At 40.7% G+C, this 25,360-nt stretch overlaps 1 protein-coding gene across 4 annotated transcripts in view; it reads left to right on the forward strand.

Annotated features, from left to right (window-relative positions):
* Positions 1-104: 104 nt before the first annotated feature.
* heatr3 (HEAT repeat containing 3) overlaps positions 105-25,360 on the forward strand; it is a 39,523-nt gene continuing 14,267 nt past the window's right edge. For 2 of the 4 annotated variants that reach the window (XM_020513762.2, XM_020513763.2), the window contains exons 1-6: positions 105-347; positions 4,645-4,817; positions 5,837-5,924; positions 8,234-8,346; positions 9,203-9,312; positions 24,631-24,771. In XM_020513762.2, the coding sequence (XP_020369351.1) occupies positions 213-347; positions 4,645-4,817; positions 5,837-5,924; positions 8,234-8,346; positions 9,203-9,312; positions 24,631-24,771 (760 nt within the window). In that variant the 5' untranslated portion in view covers positions 105-212. The remainder of the gene's footprint in view (positions 348-4,644; positions 4,818-5,836; positions 5,925-8,233; positions 8,347-9,202; positions 9,313-24,630; positions 24,772-25,360) is intronic. The other 2 variants (XM_020513764.2, XM_048606020.1) reach the window with 2 other exon arrangements.

Below are 25,360 nucleotides of genomic sequence, written 5' to 3' on the forward strand. Positions count from 1 at the left end.
GGGTTAACTCTAACACCCACAGCAGCGTTAGGGTTAACTCTAGCCCCCAAAGGCACTGGTAGGGTTAACGCTGAAACCTACAGTAACTCCGGCCGGCACACACACTGTCTCCTCCCCGGTCGTGACGTTCACGCTGCTGCCGGTACAGACTCGGTGTGTGCGCTGCCCCACGTTGTGGTGTCTGAGCCCGGTTCAGCATAGACAGCCACGACATGGGTAAGAAGAGAACCAACAAATTCGCACGGCCACAATTTTCTCCAATCGGCCCACAGAATAACATCAAAGAGGAGGAGGAGGAGGAGGAGGTTGGAGAAGTTTACTCGCCGGCCGGGGATTTGCTTGAGAAAGTAAATTTCGGATCTCTTTCTCCCGGCCTCTGTTCTTCCCAGCTGCTCCCATGTGGGACTTAATGTGGCTATATTAACTTGTTCCCGATTGTTTTAGGCGTCTTCTTAGGCTGTTACTTTGTTTACAAATTAAAACTGTAATCTATGCCCCGTGCTCTCCAGGGGAAACAGGCATCACCAGACCGAGTAAAGCCACCTTTTAAAAAAACGTCTCGTATCGTTTCAGAGTGTGAAGGGAGTACCCATTACTGCAGAAGAGGTAGATGGTCTCATGTGAGTTTGGTGGTGACTTTTGAAAGACTCATACACGTTCAGAGAGAACCTGCGGGCATGTGTTCTGAGTAGGCTGAGTGACAAGTCTGTAACGATTTGGTGTGTTGATAGGCTGCCAAAGAAAGTTAAAGAAAAGTTTAGTGGAAGACTGAGTTTGGATAAATTACCCGTTATGTAGAGTATAATGTGGAAAGGGGAGCTGATAGCCTCGCGGTGTTATCACTAGACTATTAATCCAGAGACCCAGGTAATGTTCTGGGGACCTAGATTTCAATTCAGTAAAAACAAAATCTGGGACCATGTGACCAATTGAAACCATTGAAACCTATGTAGTTCATTCATGTCCTTTTGGGGAAGGGAACTGCTGTCTTGGCCCAGCTTGGCCTATATGTGTGACTCTAGACCCACAGCAATGTGGTTGACTCTCAACTGCCCTCTGGGCAAATTCGGGATGGACAAAAAATACTGGTCTGCCCAGTGGGGACTGTGTTCCATGAATGAATTTTAAAAAAATCTAAATCAGGACACTGAGGGTTCTTGAGCCTTGAAGTAGGATGGATGATCCAGTGGTTATGGACTGTTATGGTGGGATAAACTAATCTGCACTGGACCTGACAGGACATTAAAATGGTGCATCATAATTTGGACCTGACCAAACTGGCAAGAGACAATGGTGGAATTGGTGATCCCTGAGCAACTTGTGCTGGGAAAATAACACGGTTGACTTATTTTACTAATGCTAAATTTGTGAAGACTTTTTTTTTCCTGTAAGTTGCTGTTGGACAAACAATTGGTAGAATACAGTCCAGAGCAGTACTGAGAGGATGAATTGGAGGATATACATACTGAAGCTCATCCCTTCCTGTCACTAATCACCAGGCCAGGCCAAGCCACTGAGATCCAGGAAGAGTGTTAATGATTGGGCTTTGGCCACACCCAGTTCACTATTTTGGGACAGGAGGAGATGCCATTGCCAGAAATATACCAACTATGTTTACAATTAGGTGTGAAGCTGAATCAAGATGGTGAAATAAGGATGGTGGTGGTCAGGCTGTATGGGACTGAGTATATGAGGTTGGATTGTGAGTGTTGGGACTAATTGGAAAAGGAAAGCTGCAGCAGCCAAATAGGTATCCCACGGTAAAGTTCAAGTTTAAAAAATGACATCTACATGCTTCTTATACTTGCCATTGAAATTAACATGCATTTTAGCAGAAGAAAGGAGCAAGGTAGTTTACATTTGCCAGGAACAGGATTCTTTTGTTATCCTTGCCTTGCAAGTATTCTTGGAGTGTTAGAATAATTTGGTGATTGAGCAGAAGGTACAGGATCAGTTGAGGTGATCTAGCCAGCTCTGGCATTGATTGTTACGCCACTTGTATGCTTACTAGTCCCTGAAATTTAGAAACATAAAAATAGAATTTTCAAAAGTAGAATAGTGAGGAAGATGAAAAGAACACTGAAAGTAAAGGAGCTGCTGGGGAGGCTAACAGAAGCTGCAGTGTATTACTGGTACTGGGCCCAACAGGAGGACGCTGGAGTCTAGATAGTGGATAGTTTTTCACAGCAGAAGTTTGTAATTGGGTAGGAAGGTGCAGAAATTGAAGCATGGAATTGCAAGAAAAAAACCTTGTATTTAAATGGTGCCTTTCAGAACTTCTGCATGTCCCAAAGCACTTTACAGTCTGTTACCTACTTTTGAAGGTCGTTGTTCGAAAGTGTGACACCCAGTTCACATGCAGTATGCTTCTGCAAACTGCCATGTGATGATAATCAGATAATCTGCTTTTTCAGATGATTTTGATTGAAGGAGAAATATAGACCAGGACAGCAGGGTGATGTGAGGTAAGCGTGTGATAATCAATCCAGGCAGCATTTAGGAGGAAAGGAGCAGTCAATGTTTCCGGTATTACCCTTCTTCAACCCGAAACATTGACTGCTCCTTTCCTCCAGGTGCTGCCTGTCTTGTATTCTTCCAGCTTCCTGTTTGTCTACTTTGGATTCCAGCATCTGCAGTTTTTCTTTGTCTCTAATTTGATAATCAATGATTTGAAACCTATTTTTTTTAAAATGGGTAAAATATTTCAATCAATTTCACTGGTTTCCATCATGGATAACCATACCAGACATGTCCATTTGTTGGGAATTCCCTCGTGACAGATGTTTAATGGGGTGGACGCAAAGATAAACAGATGCATTGTGACAGTCGGGTCTTTAAACTGAAGTTTACTCAGACTTGTCGAGTACAATGCAGCAGGGTAGTTAAGAGAGTCACTTGCTTAAGGCTCAAAAGGTCTTCAATGGGGAAAATATATCATATTGCACCTCAGGAGTATTTTAGCCCCCATTTGCTCTGTGAACCTCCAGCAGAAGCTCATGATCCACAGATAAAATTAGATGAACATCGTGATGTGCAGATTGCGTAAAATCTCTGAACAAAACTTGCTGTGAAATTTTTTGTTGTCGAAAGCTTTTGCTGTAATTCATTCACAACACATTTTTAGGTACCTACTAGCAAAGTAGAATTCATTTTTGTTACACTTTGACCAAGCATTTCTGAACTGAGAGGAAGTATTTTAATTTGGCCTTTAATTTTGCTTTTCACTTATTGCCTGTATTGTAACATTATTTAAATTTTGCTCCTGGCCTTGAGCTAAGTATACAATGTTTACGTCCTCTAAGATAGAAGCATGTTGTGAGAGCAAGTAAAAAGACAGAGTACCCATTTGTCAAGAGAACATGTTCCTTCCTAAAGTTATTTTATTGTATAGATAAATATGGCATTGTATCTGGCAGTTTCGGAAGGTAAATGACAGTGACAGAAGCAATTGATGGCACTGAACCTAATAAGGCTCCCATTTATAACATATTCCTCCATTTCCCCAAGTTTAGAGACCATAGGCACGGATTGACATAGCTAAGTCTTTTGAGCCCTTGATTGTGTAGACAGTACTCCTGGGGGTTATCGTTGCTATACTTGTTCACCAGTACTGTTCTACTCAATGAAGCATTAACTTCACTTATCTGAACTGGTAAAACTGAGTAAGAATCTCTTCAGTTTGGAGTAGTGAGCCAACTAGCAGATCATGATCACCCAGGGTGTGGAATACTGCAGAGCCAATTAGCAAGTTATAAATGATTGATATGGATCTAAGTTTACTTCACCAGATTATTGCCATCCTTTAGCCACTTTGACTTCAAAGAGCTGACCAGACATTGTCTGAAATCACACCTTGTGTTTATGTGGCACCTAAAATGTAATAAAACATATTGAGCTCCTTCACAAGAACATTAGAAAAGAAGATATAACACTGAGCTACATAAGGAAACACTATGTCTAATGACCCAAAACTTAGTGAGGGAAGTAGTTTAAGGAGTGTCTTAAAGGACAATAGTGAGGTAGAGAATTGGTGCAGTGTAGGGACAATATTTCAGAATTTGGCATCATTGCAACTGAAAGCAGTTCCCAATGGGGAACAGTGGTAAACCATAAAGAAGATGAGAAGAAAACTGCCTTACATTATTGAATTGAAAAAGCCCAGATGACAATCCACTTAATAGAATTGTCTAAATTGGTGTAATCTTTGCCTATGACCAGGTGTTTTAATCCTAACAGCTTTGCCAATCACTTTTAGGTGAGAATTTCTCATTTGTAAACTGTAATTGCAGAGCTATGTTTAACTTTCATTACTTGATGCACCTAATGACACAGTCTCTGCTGAAATTTACATGAACCAACATAATCTGAAAGATGTATTCTGTACATTACTCAACATTAAGTTTTAATTATACGAACTGTGGATAGCGGTACAATTGTTTTGATTCACGAACTGCTTCTAAAAGATAGAGGAATGCAGAATATCCTGTATCGATGTCAAGGAGGATTACCACCAGAGCCTGCACATTCTGAGCATATTATGTGAGAATTAACCAGTCCAAAATATCTTCCTGTTTCCAGGGTTTGTATTAAATTACAGTACATGATTATCCCCAATGATTTAATTACAATTTTATTCTCTGATAGTTACAGAGTGTGAATCCTGATATTCGTGAATTTGCCTGTGCAAGTATTTCAAAACTTGTCCAGGAGAAAAAGGTGATCCCTTCATTTCTGCAGAAAGATGTTGTTCGGTGTTTGGGGCCTCTGCTGCTTGATCCAAGTGTTGGTGTGAGGGAGACAGCGGCTGGTGCACTCAGGTTAATCTTTTAAATGTCATTGCATGTGCCAAAACTAACTTAATAACTTCATGTTCATAACTTAAACTTGGTTGTTTGGGGCATAATTTACAAGTTTCCAGTTAACACAATCCTTGGAAATGTTGTGAACTGGTCAGGAAAATAGCAATGGACACCAAGAGGATTTCAAAGAGCTGTTGGAATGAGCAGATACAAGGTAGATAAAATTTAATGCAAATAACTGCAAAATCAGGGATTAATGAATTAAGGAGAGGCAAAACAAAATAAGGGATGCAAAATAAAGAGGGTTTAAGAGCCCAGGACCTGGAAGTATATTTGCCCAAATTATTGAAGGTGTTGGGGCAGGTTGAAAAAGTAGTTTAAAAAGGCTTATGGGATGCTGGGATTTACTAGTAGAGGCATTCACTACAAAGGCAAGGAAGTGAGGATGAATCTTTGATAGACTTGTTCCACCTTAACTGGATCTTGTGTCCAATTCTGGGCACCACGATTTAGGAAAGATGTCACGGTATTAGAGAGGGTGCAGAAAAAAGATAGGAAATATTTTCAGTGGTGAGGAGCTTCAGTTATGTGGATGCTTTGGACAAGCTTGGTCTATTTATAGTGAGAAAGGGGTTGAAAGGAGAGTTGGTAGAGGTGCTGAAAATAATAAGGGATCTAAGTAGAAACTATTACCATTGTTGAAGAGCCAAGAACCAGTGGATATAAATTTAGTGATTGGCAAATGAACTCAAAGCAGTGAGGAAAATCGGGTGGTTAAAATTCAGTGTACTGCCTGAAAGGATTGATGAAACAGGTTCAATTGTGGCTTTCAGAAGAAAATTGGATAAGCCTCTGAAGAGAAAAGTTGTGGAGGGCTGCAGGGAAGGAGTAGGGAAAGGTAGCAGCCAAACTATTCTTGCAGAGGCCCAACATGGACTAGTGAAGGCCTTTCTTGTCGTGTAACCATTCTCCATTATGTTTAGAAGAAGAGGTTGTAAATCTGAAAGTATCTAATATGAATTGTTTGTTCATAACAGAAACCTTAGTGCTTGTGGAGGATATGATGTTTGTGATGAGATGGTGAAGCAAGATGTTATGACTCCTCTTACTGCATTGTTGCGGGAGGTAAGCTATTTGTGTAAAATTCAGATCAATACACTTTTATGTTTCATTTTTTTCTGGTAATTTCCTTCCTTGAACCTTTTTCCTCCAAAAGGACATAAATAGGAGCAAGTGTATGCCATTTTCTCCCTTGAGCCTACTTTGCTACTTAATAAATCATGGCTAATCTTCTCCCTCAGCTACACTTTTACTGCATAATCCCCACATCCCTTGATTCCCTTAATATCCAGTGCGACATCAATCCCTTACTTGAACTGCATTGTACGTTTACAGCTGTCTGCAGCCAAGAATTTCAAATATTCACAACCTTCTGAGACAAGAAATTTCTTCCCATCCTATCTCAATCCTAAATTGCTAAGCCTTTATTCTGACACTATCCCTGAGATTTTGACTCCACAGTCACAAAACATCCTCCTGACATCGACCTTGCCGTGTGTATTTTTTATGCATTTCAATGAGTTAATTTCTCATTCTTCTAAACTCTGCAATATATAGGCAAAGTCTATGTAATATCTCCCTGTAAGTCACTACCCTTGTCCTAGGAGTCAGCTAAGTGAAGCACTGTTGCACTTTTTCCAAGAGGAGCACATCTATTTATAAGTAAGGGACCAAAACTATACACAGTACTCCAAACATAGTCTCATCAAGGCTGTGTATAACTGCAGTCTTCAGTGTTTGACTCAAAACCCTTATAATAAAGATTAACGTACCACTTGCTTTTCTAATTGTTTGTTATAACTGCTCATTCACTTCCTGTTTTTTTTTTGTCAAAGTAGGACTCAAAATGTTTTTGTCCCCAAGGGCTGTTCCTGAGACATTCTTGAGGGATGCTTTTTGATTTTCAGAGGCTTTTTACATGCTCTGTGATTCCTTTATGACATGATACAGTTATACAGTATTGCGTTCTGCATTTAGTGTTCTCCCTTGAATGCAAGGGAGAGCACAGATACCAAAGATTGTACGTATACATTATTGAATCTTTTAATTGAACCATTAAGGAAGGTGTATTTTTGCTAATTTGTGAGAAATAAATCTTCCATACTCTGTTTCCACAACTGGATCATGGAAGAATCCGAACTGGTGCAGTTCATATTTGAAGTTTTGTAGTTGATAAACTAAGTCAGGAGTTTCCAATTTACATTTTAATTAATTATGAATGGAATGTTTCTAAGCATTTTCTTAGTCAAGATATCAAATAAACATGATTTGTTTGACTTCAACAGTGGCAGACACCTCGTAATTAACCTGTCTCATCCCCAACCATAAATACATAAGCCTCCCTTCCAAAACCCCTTTCCCCTCACTCAGCAGCTACAGGATCCACTGTCACCCCCTCAAATCCCCTGTTGAAGTCCAACAATAATCTCTAGAAAACTGGACTCAACCAGATCTGCTAACAGCTCTGACCAATTCTATGAGGAAATGGATCCCTTCAATACAATCTGATTGGAAGATCATCTGCTGACAGATTCTGAATCTCTCACATGTGGGAGTGGCACTTTGGTCAATCACGTGAGTGAATTTTCCCGAGTGATTTGCTAACTATCAGGGGTGAATTTACCTCCTGTCCCATGTATTTTGACCATTGATCCAAGAAAAGCCAAGCCCTTGTAAAGTACAGCATACTAAAGACTCTGAATATTTTGTAAAACAGAAGCTCCTGTTTTTCTATTTTTCCTGCATTGTCGATATCTTTACATTGTACTCATTCTGCTGTGCTTGTGCCCACTCATTTAGTCTGTCTAAATCTTTTTGCAGTTTCTTTGAATCCTCCTTACAGTTTACATTCCCACCTCGCATTGTATCGTCAACAAACTTGAATTTTTTACACTCAGCTACTCAATGTGTTGTCAGTTCTGAAGAAGGATTACTGGACTTGAAACATTAACTCTGCTTTCTCTCTGTAGGTGCTGCTAGACCTGCTGACCTTCTCAGCAATTTCTGTCTCATGTTGAAGATTTTCAGTATCTACAGTTCTTTATTTCACTTTACCCAACATATTCTGTTGGTATCTAAGGATGTGTGAAATTTTTCACTTTTTGGCCTCTACCAATTCGGTCATTATGACCAATTTCACATAGAAGAGGGATGCATTTGGGGTAGCTTTTCTTAGCGAAAAATGCCTGGTATCTGGAACATTGGCAAAGTTAAGAACGGAAGCTCTCCCTATGTGGAATTGTTAGAGTGTTATTCTTAGATGTTTGAATCCCCTGGAGCTTGCTACTAGTTAACTGTATGCTCTTTAAGTATGTGCTGAGAAAACCATTGCTAACTCCAATCTCTGAAGTCTTTTTGTTGTTTCCTGATTACAGTGTTGTGTGGAATTAAATGCATACGGGGTCACTTCACAGAAGCAGAAAGGTGCAGATAAACCTTGTGTAGAAGACATTGCAAATGAGGCCATCAGCATTCTCTGGAACTTGTGGTAAGTTTACTTAGCCTCAAGCACAAAATCTTCCAGAGTTGGCTGTGATGAATCTGTATTTTCAGTACCAATTTTATGACTAGCTCCTAATAAAGTTTGTGCAGTAAAATCATTAATAATGGCTTTTCGGATGACTTGTGTATGTTGTGGAAACTGCTCGTGGTGGCACTAAGAATCAAGCAGAAGTTTTCATTTCATGTCCAACATCTACCTAGTAAATTCTTCGACTGTCTTTGGCAAAATACTGGCAGATAGAATTCCTGAGCTCTTGTGAGTGGTGCATTGCTTACTGTTTCCTGTTCATTGATATCAACAGAGTTAAAATTGTGGGCAGCACACTCTCAGTTTTCAGATCCCCTCCCACAGATAGGCATCTTGATGTGTGAAGACTTTGAACATCAACCCCAGGAATTTTGGATTATGTTATTGGTTCTGCTCAAAACAGCCCAGTGGAATAGCTGAGTAATACCTGAAGTTAAATTGTGATATATGCTGTTTGAACACAACAGCTGCAAAGATCGCTACTTCCTTTCAGGTTCCCACTAACATAATTGTCCTGTGAGCAACAACTAGGAGTTGGTACTATTGATAAGATAGTTGCTGTCAAAGTGGCTTACATCTTTATAAATTAATATAAACTATGTATTGTTGCTTGCTGTTTTCTGCAAACTACACTGGTGTTTTGTCAATGCATGTGCATGCTTTAGAAATAAGCCTGATGTTGAAGTGTCTAATTCGGGAAGCTTGAAAAGTTGACTAGTTTGTGGGTCTCAGCGTTTCTAAATGAAACTAATAGAGTGTACAACAATTGTGTTGAACAGAAGGGTTGATTGATGTTTTTCTCTTGTTTTCTGAGTGAGAGTAGCAGCACAGCGGTGTCTGTCTTTAACAAAGAAGGGTTATTGGATGTCTGCATTCAGTGCCTGAGACGGTTTAAGGACAATGTAGAACTAGCCATTTCCGCAGGTGAGTAATCTTGAATTATTTATTCTGTGCTGCATCCGTTGGATTTATGCTAAAATTTTAAATTATGTTTTGCTTAATAATATATTTTAAACAAAAAACTAATTGAAGGGACCTTCATTTGGAAACTCTTGTAAAATATAAACTGTCTTAATTGAACCCTGACAAATTGTTTCAGAATGAGTCCTGATGACTGCTTCAGAAGCATCAGAAAAAAATAGTTTGATCAGTAGTTGGCAGCATCATTGGTTCAATTTTGAGATTACCAACTATAGGGGGGATTCAAAAACATGTAAGTGTATCAGACTGGAAAAACAGCTTTGGTCAATCGTGTACCCTTCAAAAGTAGAGTATTTTCACTACTTGTGTCTCTCTTGATTTTTTCACTTTCTTTTGAACGTAAGTTATTGTCGTAACTATTTGAGGAGTCCATTCTAAGCACAACCATACTAAAATACCTGATCTTTTCATTCCTTTTCCTTCCTTCCAAATTGACTTTTCTCACTTGCTGTCAACCAGGGGGCCTGGTAAATATTAAAGATCTTGACTATTTGGGTAAGATCCATTCCCAATCTTTACCATAAATAAACTTAGATTTTGGAATCTCTGCTTGTAGCTAAGATGTCTGATTCTAAGGTCTGAATTTTCATGCGGTTTTCTCTTTTATTCACTCATGGGGTGTGGGAGTCGCTGTCTGGCCAACGTTTATTGCCCATCACAAGTTGCCCTTGAGAAGGTGGTGGTGAGCTGCCTTCTTGAACTGCTGCATTCCACAATGTCCTTGGGTGGGGGGTGGCATTCCAGGATTTTGACCCAGCGACATTGAAGTAACGGTGCTGTATTTCCAAGTCAGGATGCAGGCGCTGGTGTTCGCATCTTTATGCTGCTTGTGGGTTAGAAAGGTGCTGTCGAAGTATCTTTGCTGAACTTCTGCAGTGAATCTTGGAGATAGTACACACTGCTGCTACCACGTGGTGGAGGGAATGGATGCTTGTGGATATGGGCTGCTTTGCCCTGGATGGTGTCAAGCTTCTTGAGTGTTGTTGGGGCTGTGCTCATCCAGGCAAGTAGGGAGTATTCCATCACACTCCTGACTTGTGCCTTGTAGTTGGTGGACAGGCTTTGGCGAGTCAGGAGGTGAGTTACTTGCCACAGTATTCCTCGCCTCTGACCTGCTGTTGTAGCCACTGTGTTAACGTGGTGAGTCCAGTTGAGTTTCTGGTCAATGGAACCCCGGGATGTTGAAAGTGGAGTATTCAGTGATGGTAACAGTATTGAATGTCAAGGGGTGATTGGTTTTATTGTCTGTCATTGATAATGGTCATTACCTGGCATCTGTGTGGTGTGAATGTTACTTGCCACTTGTCAGACCAAGCCTGGATGTTGTCCAGTTCTTGTTGCGTTTGAACATGGACTGCTTCAGTATCTGTGGAGTTGTGAATGGTACTGAACATGGTTCAATCATTGGTGAACAACTCCACTTCTGACCTTATGATGGAGGGAAGGTCATTGATGAAGCAACTGAAGATGGTTATAGAGTGTCTTTGGCTTAGCCACAATGCTGTCATAGTCCTAAATGAAGATATCCTCCCATTGAACTGTCACATTTTCGTTGGGGGAATAATGGGAGGATTATAGTTTTCATTGGTGTGGTTCATGGAGGCAGCTGCTTGTGTAAAAGTTTGGCTGTCTTCAATCAGATGTGAGTCGTGCCACTAAGACTTCTGAAATACAATTTGTGGGTTTTGCTGTTTTCAGGACAAGGTCTAAATTTAGTGGAAAAGTAGAAACAGAAATACTGGAGAAACTCGGGTCTGGCAGCATCTGTGCAGAGAGAAAAAAGGACATTTTAAGTTGAAATATGACTCTTCTTCAGAACCCAACAACTTTCTGTTTCACTCTTCACAAATGCTGCTACGTGGCATTGTCTATTTTTATTTCAGATTTCCAACATTCACGGTATTTTTGATTTTATTTGAGTGTCTCAATTTAGCAGAGATTTTTGGAGAGGTAAAAGATCTTTAAAGAAAGACCCAGGGATCCTTTTAGGTGAGGTTAAGTGCTTTTGGAATTGTTAAAAGTAGTCATGAATGTGCTAAAAATGGATTAACTGATTGGAACTGTCAAGTCATTCAAAGCTTCTGTCCTTTAAATTTGAAACAGATGTGTACAGCTTTAAAAAAAGAATGCTTGCCATTTCACTCCAGTCTCTTGGCTGTGGTTGTCAGATTAGTGCATTCAGAACTTTCCTTCATCTCATTTTGGCTCATGAGATCTTCCCTTGATCGTTACAGGGTGTGTTATGGAGGGCATATTAGCAAAGGGTAGTGGGTGAGAGGGGTCAGGTGTTGACAAAACAGGGGCCATAAAGGGCCATAAAGTGGGCAAGAGGTTGGAGTGGGCATGGTTTAGCATGGAGGGTATGGGGTGGCCATGTGTGTGGGTAGAGACACACGGTTTGGCAGAATTGAGACAAGGAATCATGGCAGGGAGTGAGTGGGGCATGAATGCTTTGGATTTATATGAAAGGGGAACAGAATATGTGGGGTGCTGGGTCTAGAGGGGTACTTTTACTTTCACTTGTTATTTTCCAAGAGCTAGAACACTTAAGATCCTTTCACTTAGTCAACAATCTGTGGGTGGTTTTGTTTTCAGCAGGAGGGGGTGAGTGTTAGAGGGGTTCATTCCTGGATCGCATTCCTTGCTCCCATGTATCAGGTGGGGTAGGTGTTGCTACACCTTTTATGTGTAATGTGATATGCTTCTGCAATACAATGACATGAAATGTATGGCAGTGGCATTTATGCTGTGCTTAATGCTGTGTAAAGTTAAAGACCATGGCCTGTATGCTGTCTAGCTTTGTAAGGTCATGGAACCACCTTTTGTTGTGCTGTTCATGCTATTCAAATCTGTTCTCTTCTAATGCCAATTCTATCCGTCCTGTTAACAGCTTATGAATGCTTATTTTGTTTAATTTAGAGCAGGAAGCAAAAAGTTAAGGCTGTTGCTCAACAAGTGCTGTATGAGTAATCATTGTAAAATCACTACAAATGTTTTACTTTTTCATGTGGTCATATTAGGCCTGAGTGCAACACTCCATGGCTTCATTGAATCAGCACTGATATTAAAACTTGTTCCATTGGTGTAGTTATATTCAACTATGAAAAGGGACAAGAAAGCCTTCCTTTTCTATAATGCATTGCCATGTCTTGTAGAAACATCCCAAAGTGCACCGCATTCCACTGATTACCTTTGCAAAACACTTATTATGTCGGCAATTGCAGATAGCAAAAGATCCTCGAGACAGTGAGATGAATAATCAGTTGAGTATTTTTGATGTATGAGAGGCGAATGTTGGCTCACTGGTTTGGGTGAGCTCACTGTTATGCAAATAATGCTGTCCATCTGAACCACTGGAACAGGTATTCGTAGCTTCAGTTTTATTCCTGCTTCGAAGAACTCTATGACAAGGTGGCACACTCTCAGTACTGCATTAAAGTGTTAATCCATGACTTTTTGACTCCGGCTAAAAAGCTCCTAATAGAGTCAAGCTGACACCTAATATATGCAAAGGAGTTAGGTTTTAATTCCCCTTGTGGGAGGACTGCCTATACAGCATGTGTACGTAGGGTTTTATGTTTTTCTCTTCTTACTTGAGTCCAATTTGCATTTGAATGCTTGATGAATGAATTCGAGGATGATTTGTAAAAGGGAAGCTCCTTACTGAAACTACACTGGGGAATATTATTCACGTTTTTCCGAGGTATCTGTTTGATTGCCTGATTACAATGCCACATGGCTTCATCTGAATAGTCAGTGCCTGATGACAGTAGCAATATATCTTCCACATTGTCCATATTGAAAAATGAGGTAGTTGGTTTTAACAAATGACAGTACGTCGCTCCAGTTATTTTAGCAGCATTTGAGTCTCAAAGAGCAATTGTGATCAAACAGATAAAGACTTTTTTAAAAAAGATTTAAAATTTTTTTTATTATATTGGTTCATACTGTGTTCTAGCCAATTAAGTTCTAAAATGACTTGACTTCTTTGCACTTACTAACTATCAGTGTAAGCTGTAGTTCAGTTGGTTAAAGTCTGACCTCTTGAGTCAGGAAATCATTGGAGTTCAAGTTCATCTCTGGAGGCTTGTGGCATAACCTAGGCCAACCTTGCAGTGCAGGACTGAAAGTGTGCTGCATTGTCAAATGTGCTGCTACTTTCAGGTGAAGCCCTGTCTCCCCTTTCTTGGACATGAACAATCCCATGGCATTGTCGAGGGAGGGCAGAGCTGCTAACTTGGCCAGTGTTTATCCATCAAGTAGCTGCTGTCATTTGCAGCTACCTCTGTTAGGAGATCTGCTGTCCTGGCATGCCACCCTTCTCTGTCTGGAGCATTTACTTGACCTTGTTCTTCTGACCTCAAGAAGAGATCTCTGTAGCTTTTCAGCTCTGATCGAATGACTGAAACTGTGACTGTTTCTTGCCTGGTTGTCACTTCCTTTTGCTCGTGCGATTTTAGTTACCTTTTCATGTATCTTATGTCTTTGTTTTATGGTCTGTGCATGGACATTTGGCATCTATCTTGGCAATCACTTTCCAAGGGCCTCTATTTTGTTCCACACATCTTCGCTTTATATTATCCAGGTATTCCTTCTATCATTGTTTTTTGTCATCTTGGTGTTCATATTGCAAACTTCTAGATTTGATTTGATCCATGCTATTTTGTAGGGCCTCTTCTAATTCTGTAAGTCACACAGTGTTGTCGATGTATTGGAAGTTTATTATGTTTTTCCTTTCAGTTTTTACAATAAGTATGTCTGTTTCTTCTGTGCATTTATTCTGTGCACAAATTAAATAATTTTGACAGCAGTACACAGCCTGTTGTACACCTCTCTTCACCCAAAACATGTCTCTCTGTCTTTTAGGTCCCCTTACTATTTGATCTCACGATAATTTCTCGATAAATCTTGCAACCAATTTCAATTAAACAAATTGTCTGATCATAATCACATTGCTGTTTATGGAACCTTGCTGTGAGCAAATTTACGTTGAAGTGGTTTCTTTTAGAACTGGGGATAGTTTATTTTCAAAATTAGTTGCTGCTGTAATGCTCAAGATGTTATGTAAAGCACTTTCACTCTTCGCGCACCTTCACATCTACCCTTCAATGACTTGCATTTCTAGCTATTCAAGTTGAGCACTTTGGAAAATGGGATCACTTCTGAATGTTAGCGAGAACTGCTAACTTGCCCTGCACTTTTACAGCCAGTGCTAAAATGCTCTTTGTGTCACTTCAGATAATTATAGCTACTTGTCAATTCTTCAAGTGAGTGTGAGGCCAGCATAATTTTTTTCAGTTTTCAGTTGTTTAATTGGATTTGCTTTCTCTTGCAGTGTGTGCTACACTCTCTGCTTTATATACATGTAGGTCTGCTGTGACAATAGTGCCAGTCAGAGGCTGTGATGTGGGTGGGCTAGGGATCTGAGAAAGGGATGTGACTTTCCAATTGAAGAAATTGTGAAGGTATTCGTGAGTGACCTGCCCGGTGACAGCCAGTGTTTCTTTCATGATTCTTTCTTGGAAAATGAATAATTCTGTTTTCCTTGTTATAGACCGATTTCTGCAGGATAAATATAAGTTGTATGAATATATTCAATTTTTAAAATTGTAACTGGACAAAGGTAGTTGCTGTCATTGTTCAGAATAAATTACAATATGTGAAGATTCCACTTTGAAACTGGGTATTATATGCAAAATGCTTGAACAAAACCCAAACTCGGTTTCTGAAGAAAATTTATGATAGTGAAGAATTCAAACATTTTAACATTTGTTTGCTGATTAATGGTAGGTGAGGACCAGGTAACCATACATAGTCATCCAGTTATACGGCACAGAAACAGACCCTTTGGTCCAACTTGTCCATGCCAACCAGATATCCGAAATAAATCTAGTCCCATTTGCCAGCATTTAAACCCTCTTAAACCCTTCCTATTCATATGCCTATCTTGATGCCTTTTAAATGTTGTAATTGTACCGGCCTTCACCACTTCCTCTTGTAGCATGTTCCATACTTGCACCACCCTCTGGGTGGCAAAAGTTGCTCCTTTAAGTTAATCTTTCTCCTCTCACTTTAAAGTTATCCCCTCTAGTTTTGGACCCCACCCCACCCTGGGGAAAAGACCTTGCCTATTTACCCTATCCGTGCCCCTCATGATTTGATAAACCTTATGAGGTCATCCCTCCGCCTCCGATGCTCCAGGAAAAATAGCCCTAGCCTATTCAGCCTCTCCCTATAGGTCAAACCCTCCAACCCTGGCAACATCCTTGTAAATCTTTTCTGAACCCTTTCAAGTTTCACAACATCCGTCCTATGGAGGGAGACCAGAATTTCACGCAGTATTCCAAAAGTGGCCTAACCAATGTCCTGTACAGCCACAATATGACCTCCCAACTTCTTTACTCAATGCACTGACCAATAAAGGCAAGCATACCAAATGCCTCCTTCACTACCCTATCTACCTACGACTCCGCTTTCAAGGAACTATGAACTGCACTCCAAGGTCTTTTTGTTCAGCAACACATCCGAGGGCCATGTGATTGTGTTTCTAGATAAATTCCCTGAATGATGCTCTGCTGGTCTAGGCTTTTTCCCTATTAAATGTTATCTAGTTAGCATTCATGCTTTGTATTGATTTCATATTCCAAAGCTAGAAAAGACTTTTATTTTCAAACTTTTTTAAAACTTCAAAATTATTTCTTGTTTTGGTGTACAAAGTATTCTATCGTTTGGAAACGAGCTGAGGGAATCAGCTGACAAGCTTCAAGAATAAAGCGAAATACTGCAGATGCCGAAAATCTGAAACAAGCACAGAATGCTAGAGAAACTCAGTAGGTCTGGCAGCATCTGAAAAAGAAAGAGTTAACATTTCGTGTTCAGTATGACTCTGCTTTCAGAACTGAAGAAGAGTCATACTGAACTCAAAACATTACCTCTTTCTCCTTTTGCAGATGTTGCCAAACCTACTGAGTTTCTTTTTCTATTTATGCTTTTGTGGGATGTGGGCGTCGCTGGCTGGCCAGCATTTCTTGCCCATCCCTATTTGCCCTTGAGAAAGTGGTGGTGAGCTGCCTTTTTGAACCGCTGCAGTCCACCTGCTGTGAGTTGACCCACAATGCCATTGGGGAGGGAATTCCAGGATTTTGACTCAGCGACAGTGAAGGAACAGTGATATATTTCCAAGTTGAGATGGTGAGTTGCTTAGAGGGGAACTTGAAGGTGATGGCATTCCCTTGTCCTTCTAGCTGGAAGTGTTTGTGGGTTTGGAAGGTGCTGTCTGAGGATCTTTGGTGAATTTCTGCAGTGCATCTTGTAGATTGTACGCACTGCTGCTACTGAGCGTTGGTGGTGGGGGGCGGGGTGGATGCTTGTGGATGTAGTGCCAATCAAGCAGGCTGCTTCACCCTGGATGGTGTCAAGCTTCTTGTGTTGTTGGAGCTGCACTCATCCAGGCAAGTGGGGAGTGTTCCATCACACTCCTGACATGTGCCTTGTAGATGGCAGATAGGCTTTGGGGACTCAGAATGTGAGTTACTCGCTGCAGTATTCCTAACCTGTGACCTGTTCTTGTAGCCACTGTTAATGTGGTGAGTCCAGTTGAGTTTCTGGTCAATGATAACCCCCCAGGATGTTGATAGTGGGGTGTTCAGTGATGGTAGCACCATTGAATGTCAAGGGGCGGTGGTTAGATTGTCTCTTATTGGTGATGGTCATAGCCTGGCATTTGTGTGGAGCAAATGTTATTTGCCACTTGTCAGCCCAAGCCTGGATATTGTCCAGATCTTGTCGCATTTGAACGTGGACTGCTTCAGTATCTGAGGAGTCACGAATGGTGCTGAACATTGTACAATCATTGATGATTATCCTCACTTCTGACCTTACGATGGAAGGCGGGTCACTGACGAAGCAGCCGAAGATGGTTGGGCCTAGGACACTACCCTGAGGAACTGCTGCAACAATGTCATCGAGCTGAGATGACTGACCTCCAACAACCACGACCAGAAACTCTCCAGAATTCTCTGGGTTTGTTTCAGACTTCTAGAATCTGCAGTAGTTTGTGTTCTTGAAGCTTGTAAGCAGATTCCCTCATTTCATTTCCAAACGATAGAATGTTTGTACATCAAATCAAAAAATAATTTTCATGTTTTAAAAATGGCATGACTCAGCTTAAATTAAGACAATTTTTATCAGGGATGAAGTTCAAAATTTAGCACTTGTGTTCTTTCGAGATGGTTTTGCTTTTATTAAATTTGTCAGTTTCGTGACATTTTGATAAACAGTTTGGAACACGGAAAGGTTTCATATGATTTTATCACCAATGAAAGATTGAAGAACAATCCTGTGGAGCCACAAGAAAAAGTGGCAGCCAGTTAGTGTAGTTGGTTAGAGCTAATAACACAGTGATCGTTGTTTCGATCCCTGTACTGACAAGCAAGCCTAAAGATGGCTTGCTACATTTGTCTGTTTCAATTGAAGCATTGAAAATAAATTCAGACCATCATTTGAAATGGTACAAAGTGAGCAGCTCATGTGGCGAGCTGGCACAGCCATGATGGACCACACAGCCTTTTTTTGCATAATTTAGGATTCTGAGAAGTCCACTGACTTGAGAGTAATTTAAGTGGGAGGGCATTGGGAGAGAAGAGAGGTCTGAGCATATTTTCTTATGTTTGTGTTTTATTTAGATAACATGGCTTGTGAAATCATTCTCAAAGCATAGGGAGTCTATATATGAGGAAGAGAGCCAAGATGTAAAGCAAAGATGAGTCAAAAAGTTGTAAAAATCATGAACAATAGGATTGAATTTTGAATTTATTAGGTAGATTATTGAATGGCTGTGGAATGCAAGTGTTTGAAATAAGGTTCTTTTTTGAACCTCCTGGAAATAGAATAGAATTGGTAGCCAATTTGAAAGGTGCTGCAGTACTGTTCTAGTTTTAGGTGTTTTGTTTTTATTTCATTTTTTAAATGACAATTGCAGTCCTAACAGTTTTACAGAAGAGTAGGAATCCGTTGCTGTTTAAGACTTTTAGCTACAGCAGCCCTAAAACTAATCCTCCTGTTCGCTTGTCTCTCTCCGTAGCCAGGTGCCTTTCTCTTGTTCAAATGTAAGCCAATGTGACTCTAACTCTGCACTCCCATGAATTTCCCACAAGGTAAAGTATGATCTGTATTTGTTTAAAGCTCTATGTATGTGCATTCATTACTTAGACTTCGTTCCAGAGTTTGTAGATGACAGAGAACTTGGAAAATCTGAACTGTGAGAAGGAGAGTGTTAAATTTGAACAAGCTCAAAGAATGGATAGAAAAGTGGCAGCTGATATTTAATGCAGAGAAGTGTGAAGTGATACATTTCAGTGGGAAGAATATTGAAAGGCAGCATAAAATAGAGCATGCAATTCCAAAGTGGGTGCTGGAACAGAGAGATGTTGGAATACATGTGCACAATTCATTGGAGATTACAGGGCAGGTTGAGAAAGTGGTTAATAAAGCATGAGGAGGTGATGGCCTAGTGATATTATCACTAGATTATTAATCTAGAAACTCACCACAGCAGATGGTAGAATTTTGAATTCCATAAAAAAAACTGGAATTAAGAATGTACTGATTATGAAACCATTTTTTATTGTCCAAAAAACCCATCTGCTTCATTAATGTCCTTCAGAGAAGGAAATCTGCCATCCTCACCTCAGTAGACCCATGTGTAAGACCCCATCGATGTGGTTGACTCACAATTGCCCTCTGAAATGGCCCAGTAAGCCACGCAGTTGTATCAATTGCTACAAAGTCTCAACAAAGAAATGAAATCAGACCGATCACCTCGCGTGTTGACCTTGGCACTGGAAAAGACAACGGCAGAAACAGCTCTGTCGACTGTGCAAAGCCCTTCCCTATAAAATTTAGGGGCTAGTGCCAAAATTGGGAGAGCTGCCTCAGACTAGTCAAGTAACAGCCTGACATAGTCATACTCGCGGAATCATACCTTACGGACGATGTCCCGGACATCACCGTCAACATCCTCAGATAAGTCCTACTGGCACGACGGACCCAGCAGAGGTGGTGGGAGGGAGTTGCCTTGAAAGTCCTCAACATTGACTCCAGTCTCATGGGCTTCAGGTTAAACATGGGTGAGGAAACCTCCTGCTGATTACCACGTACTGTCATCCCTTAGCTGATGAATCAGCTCTCCTCAATGTTGACTAACACTTGGAGGAAGCACCAAGGGTGGCAAGGGTGCACACTGTACTCTGGGTGAGGGATTTCAGTGTCCACCACCAAGAGTGGTTCGGCAGCAGTACTACTGATCAAGCTGGTCGGGTCCTAAAGGACATAGCTGCTAGACTGGGTCTGCAGCAGGTGGTGAGGGAACCAACAAGAGGGAAAAATATACTTGACCTCATCCTTACCAATCTGCCAGCTGCAGATACATCTGTCCATGACAGCATCAGTAAGAGTGACCATCGCACAGTCCTTGTGGAGACGAAGTCCCACCTTCACGTTGAGAATTATTTCCATTGTGTTGTGTGGCACTATCACCGTGCGAAACGGGACAGACTTAGCACAGATCGAGCAACTGGATATCCATGAGGCACTGTGGGCCATCAACATCAGCAGAGTTTTACACTCGCACAATCTGCAACCTCATGGCCTGGCATATTCCCCATTCAACTATTACTGTCAAACCAGAGAATTAACCCTGGTTCAATGGAGAGTGCAGGAGGAAATGCTAGGAGCAGCAGCAGGCACACCTGAAAGTGTTAACCTGGTGAAGCTACCAAACAGGACTACTTACGAGTCTTGCAAGAGAAGCAGCAAATGCTAGACTGAGCAAAGCAATCCCACAACCAATGGATCGGATCTAAGCTCTATTGTTCTGCCACAGCCAGTTGTGAATGGTGGTGGACAATTAAACAACTCACTGGAGGAGGAGGCTTCACAAATATCCCAATCCTCAGTGATGACAAAGTCCAGCACATCAGTGCAAAAGATAAGGCTGAGGCATTCGCAGCAAACTTCAGCCAGAAGTGCAGAGTGGATGATCCATCTCAGCCTTGTCCACTGGTCCCAGCAATACAGATACCAGTCTTCAGCCAATTCGATTCAATCCATGTGATATCAAGAAAAGTTTGAGGCAGTGGATACTGCAAAGGCCATGGGCCCTGACAACATTCTGGCGACAGTACTCAAGAACTTGCCACTCTCCTGACCAAGCTCTTTCAGTATAGTTATGACTCTGGCATCCACGTGGCAACATAGAAAATTTTCCAGGTATGTCCTGTTCCCAAAAAGCAGAACAAATACAACCCGGCCAATTACCGCCCCATCAGCTTACTCTCGGTCATCAGCAAAGTGATGGAAGGTGTCATCAACAGTGTCATCGATAACCTGCTCAGTGATGCCCCATTTGGGTTCTGCCCGGGCCACTCATTTCAGCCTTGGTTCAAACCTGCACAAAAGAGCAGAATACCAGAAGTGAGGTGAGAGTGATAGCCCTTGACATCAAGGCTGCATTTGACTGAGTGTGGCATCAAGAAGCCCTAGGTACATCTGGAATCAATGGGGATCAGGGGACAAACTCTCCACTGGTTGGAGTCATAAGAAGATGGTTATCGTTGTTGGAGGTCAGTCACCTCGGTTCCAGGATATCTTTGCAGGAGATGAGTTGAGAGGAGTCTTGATAGAGGCATAACATGAGCCCCTGAGGGCGCTGGACAGAGAAACTGTTTTGGTTGGTGGGAGGATCAAGAACAGGAAGACAATGATTTAAGGTGGTCGGCAAATGAGATAATTAATGGTGAAGTGATGAAAATATTGTTTTTTTTTTAAGTGTGGTTAGGATTTGGAGTCTATTGCATGAAAGTTTGGCGAAGGTTGTTTAACTGTAGCTTTTAAAAGCAAACGGTATCCTTAGAGAAGAGATTCGCAAGGTCACAGGGAGAAGGAGTGGGACTGGGTCAGTTGTTTTTGCAGAGAATAACATTCCATGCTAACTGAAAATATGGCATTCTGCTTTTAATGTGACATTAAAAATTCCATTTTAAATATTATGCAATGTTTCCCCATGAACACAGTTGCCTTTATTGTGGTACCAAGTGGTATAGTAAGGAATTGAAATGTGACCTGATCACTGTGGTGCCATCTAGTGGTGTCAAGCACAAGTCATTTGTGAAAGTTTGAGAACAATTTTTTAAAAAAGTGGAAAATTAAGTATGATGCTGTAAGTACTGAAAAATTTTGATCTGGTATTTAGATTAACTGTAGGTTGACATACGATTATCATGTTAGCTTGTGATTGCATGTTTGTGGCACCACAACAAGCTGTGTTTGATATTGTAGACATCATGATGTGTGAGGTTAGCCTTGGTAACTCCCTGACAGCATAGCTCCCCTTTTCATTGGTGTCTCTGAAATCTGTCCATTTTTACACTAGTTGCTTATTTGCTTGGTCTCTGCTGGGCATTTGCTATATTTTAAAATAATTGCATATAAGGAGTGTTGCTTTTGATGGTGTTTAAACAAACAAAAAAACAGACGCGCTTGGGGTGGTGGGGGGACGAAGAGAGAATCAACAACTGTGTTTGTCATCATAAGTACAGAATACTTTATTATTGTAGTTCTGTTTCATTAAAAATAAATGCTTGGTGGAGTGTGGGGGTTGATGTGTGAATTAGTGCTTACTTATCTGTTGTTGCTTGTTGTAACAACTCAGTTGTGTATTTAATAGCTTTCATGTGCTGTTATGATGATTAATGAACCACCAGTTGTTTGGATTACGTTTCTAGGTCGACCTGAATCTGAATTCCCAAGAGTAGCTATCTAAAGTACATTGCAGCGTTTTATTACAATAATTTCAGTTGCTCACGCTAGAATGAGTTCCGCCTTCCTATTTCAATTACTAGTTAATTAATCGGTTGTGTTGTGCAAACCTTTGACAGAAACTTCAAAATATCCAGTGCTGGTTGTTATACTGTTAGCCGTCAAGCTTATTATCTCCTGTTATCAACAACACTTTGGTTTCACCTTCTATTACAAGTTACACCTGCTGAAAAGCTTTCAAAAATGTAACCATTTATTGAAATGTTTAAAAGCATCGTATATAGTGTAAAAGGAGAATTTGGGAAGTGAAATACTATAAGCCCAGACTGTTCAAGTCCCACCAACTCCTGAGGTGTGTCCGAACATGTCAGAATAGATTGATTTAAAAATATCTATAAATGAGTCTGCAGATTCAGATGACATTTACACATACTTGAAGCTGCCTTCTTGTGATTTATGTTAGGTGAATCAGAATTGTAATTCTTTAGATATGTAGCTTCATTAGCAAAGTAAGTGACTAACTTTAAACCAGTACTGTTCAGAAGTAACATAGTTCCTTTAACTCAAGTCACCTCTATACATAGCGGTGTGAACCTGTATGTTCACAGAACATTTTCTATGTTCTGTGCTCTGTTAGATCTGAATAGATAATTATTGAAGATCGATTGCGTACTGGGGTTAGATATAGCTCCCTTTCCCTTGGAAATATATTGATAAGATTTTTCTTAAATCTAGTCAATGGCAGCAACAGGGTTGAAAGCATTGATTATTTGTGTCTTTTTGGCTCAGTGGTCTCAATGTATCAGCTGCTCCCAGTCATTAGCTTTGTTACCATCCCGATATCTAGATTTTACCTTTTCTCTCTTGAGATCTATAGGATGATGCATCTTCCAGTTTATCTGTTGGATCTTGTATGTCCTTTTTAATGTAATTAATGACAACAGAAAAGGAAAAGAATTCACAAGCCACAATTTGCATGACCATGAAATAATGGAGGTTCAGATGATTTATGTAGTTCCAAATATCTTGATTCTGCTCAACAAGCAGTAAACAAACTGACATGATACTCAAAATCCAATCAATAGTCAGTGAAATCTAGTCTGTAATCTTGAAATATAATTGATTTTGTTTACTTGATCCAAAATCCCTCTTGTCATTTGGTTAATTTAGAACTGTACTTTTATTAGTCAAATATCCCAATAAGCTTTCTGGTGTGACTCCAGTATTTCAGCCTGAAAGATGTACTGCTTTAGCACTTTAAGTTCCATTATCTTGCTTTTGCTGCACTCTTGTGTACTACTTGGCAGAAACTGCCAGCTGTTGCCTGGTTAGATTGGCACTGCCTGAGCTCACCCCTTCAATAAACACCTTTCATAGTTTGCCCTGTGTGGTGCAAGTTCCTAAGTGCTGTATGTGATCTTGGCCAACAGTTGTCTCTGCTTGTTGACTGCTGCCTCACTGAAGCAGCTGTATTCTGGTGGGAATGGCACTGTTTGTTGAGTTAGGGTGCTAGTTTTGTGTGGAACATTGCACTTCATGCATGAATAAGCAGAACACAAAGTCAGTCTGGATCTAGTATTGTACAACATTGAGCGTCTGAATTGCCCCATGAGTACCACTGAGAGGAGCGCACTGCCAGTGTGCCTTTTCACAGGTCCCTTGGCTGGGGTGCAAGTGATTACTGAGTCGAACCATTTATAGTCCTGCTTACTTTGCACAGCATGTGCTCTTGGAGGGTTACGTTGAATTTTTAGCAGGTGGTGTAGCACAGCCTCACACACCTCTGTTGGTTAAGCTCCAAGCAAAGTGGTCTCTTTCCCAGAAGCAGCCTGGATGACTGGCTTCGGGTGAGTGGAAAATATCTGAAATTTAATGTAAGCAACATCTGCCACAGCTGCTGCCACTGACATAGCGCATGATGGGCTTTCTTTAACAGTTTTGACCTCCTTTTTAAGTAGGTTATGCATAACTTCCTCATTTAGATCAAGTGATGCTGTTGGTAAAACGCTCATTTCAGAATGAGCCCAATTCTGTCCTCAGCTACACTGTCTTGCTGCAGATAGATGTATGTAATCACTGGCTGACAGTCAGAAAGGAGACCCCTGGTGGATTTCCCTCCTGTAATCCCAGAGCATTCCTAGAACCACCGTCCAGAGATCGGCACAGACTGGGATCAAACCTGGATCCTGGATACTGACCGGATACATTTGCAAAGTTTTGGGTGCAATTCTAATTTTACATTATGAACTATCACGGGTGGTGTTTAACGGCAGCCAAGATGCAAAATATGACAGTAACAAACTGTACTTCCAATTCTTATCAGATCACTGTAATGATGCATCAATTAGGGTGACTTTCAGTGGTAGCAATTTATTCTGTTTGTAAGTTGAGTTTTTATGCATGAGGCTGAACGGTCTGAAGTGAATTTGATATTTCCATCCACAGCTTATTGTTTACAGACAATCAGTGAAGACAACACCGAGCTTTTGCCATCTTTAATTCCCTCAGCGCTCCAAGTGTTGGAAATGGTGCTTCTGTCCTCAGAAGATAATATCGAACATAGGCTGTTGAGGACACTTGCTGCAGGTAAAGTGTGCAAAGGGAAAAACAAATTGAAACTCTCTTAAGGACGTCAATCCAAGATGCGGAAACATTAATTTCGTTTATTTGATTATAAGCAGTGATTTCTGGGTATCCACTAGGCTGCAAAAGCCTATTTTGAAATATATTCTTAAGTATGGCTGGTCAAAATAAGTCAGTACTGTATTTGAAAAAAGGCTCTTCTATAAATGGCTGCAAGGTACAGGAAGGTGAGGAGATGTATGTTTGCTTGAATTGTTCTTTCTTTAGGAGTTTGTTTAGATCCTTGTTTTAGCTTTAATTCTGAAAAACTTTCAGGTAAGGCATCATTTTCAGTCTATATTTATCAAAACTTTTAGCCTAACATAGCAAACAAATGACGACAACTAATATATTATTAATCTATTGTTAAATTATGTATAAAATACATCAGTAAAAGTTGCGAATTTCCAAGCGACCTGCCTTGTTTAATGTAAGAAATCTGTGGAAGTGTTTTTTTAAGACAACAAGGTGCAGAGCCGGATGAACACGGCAGGCCAAGCAGCATCATAGGAGCAGAAACGCTGACGTTTCGGGCTTTCTCCTCCTATGATGC

Source organism: Rhincodon typus, chromosome 15 (assembly GCF_021869965.1).
Source record: "Rhincodon typus isolate 14 chromosome 15, sRhiTyp1.1, whole genome shotgun sequence".
NCBI classification, from domain to species: Eukaryota; Metazoa; Chordata; class Chondrichthyes; order Orectolobiformes; family Rhincodontidae; genus Rhincodon; species Rhincodon typus.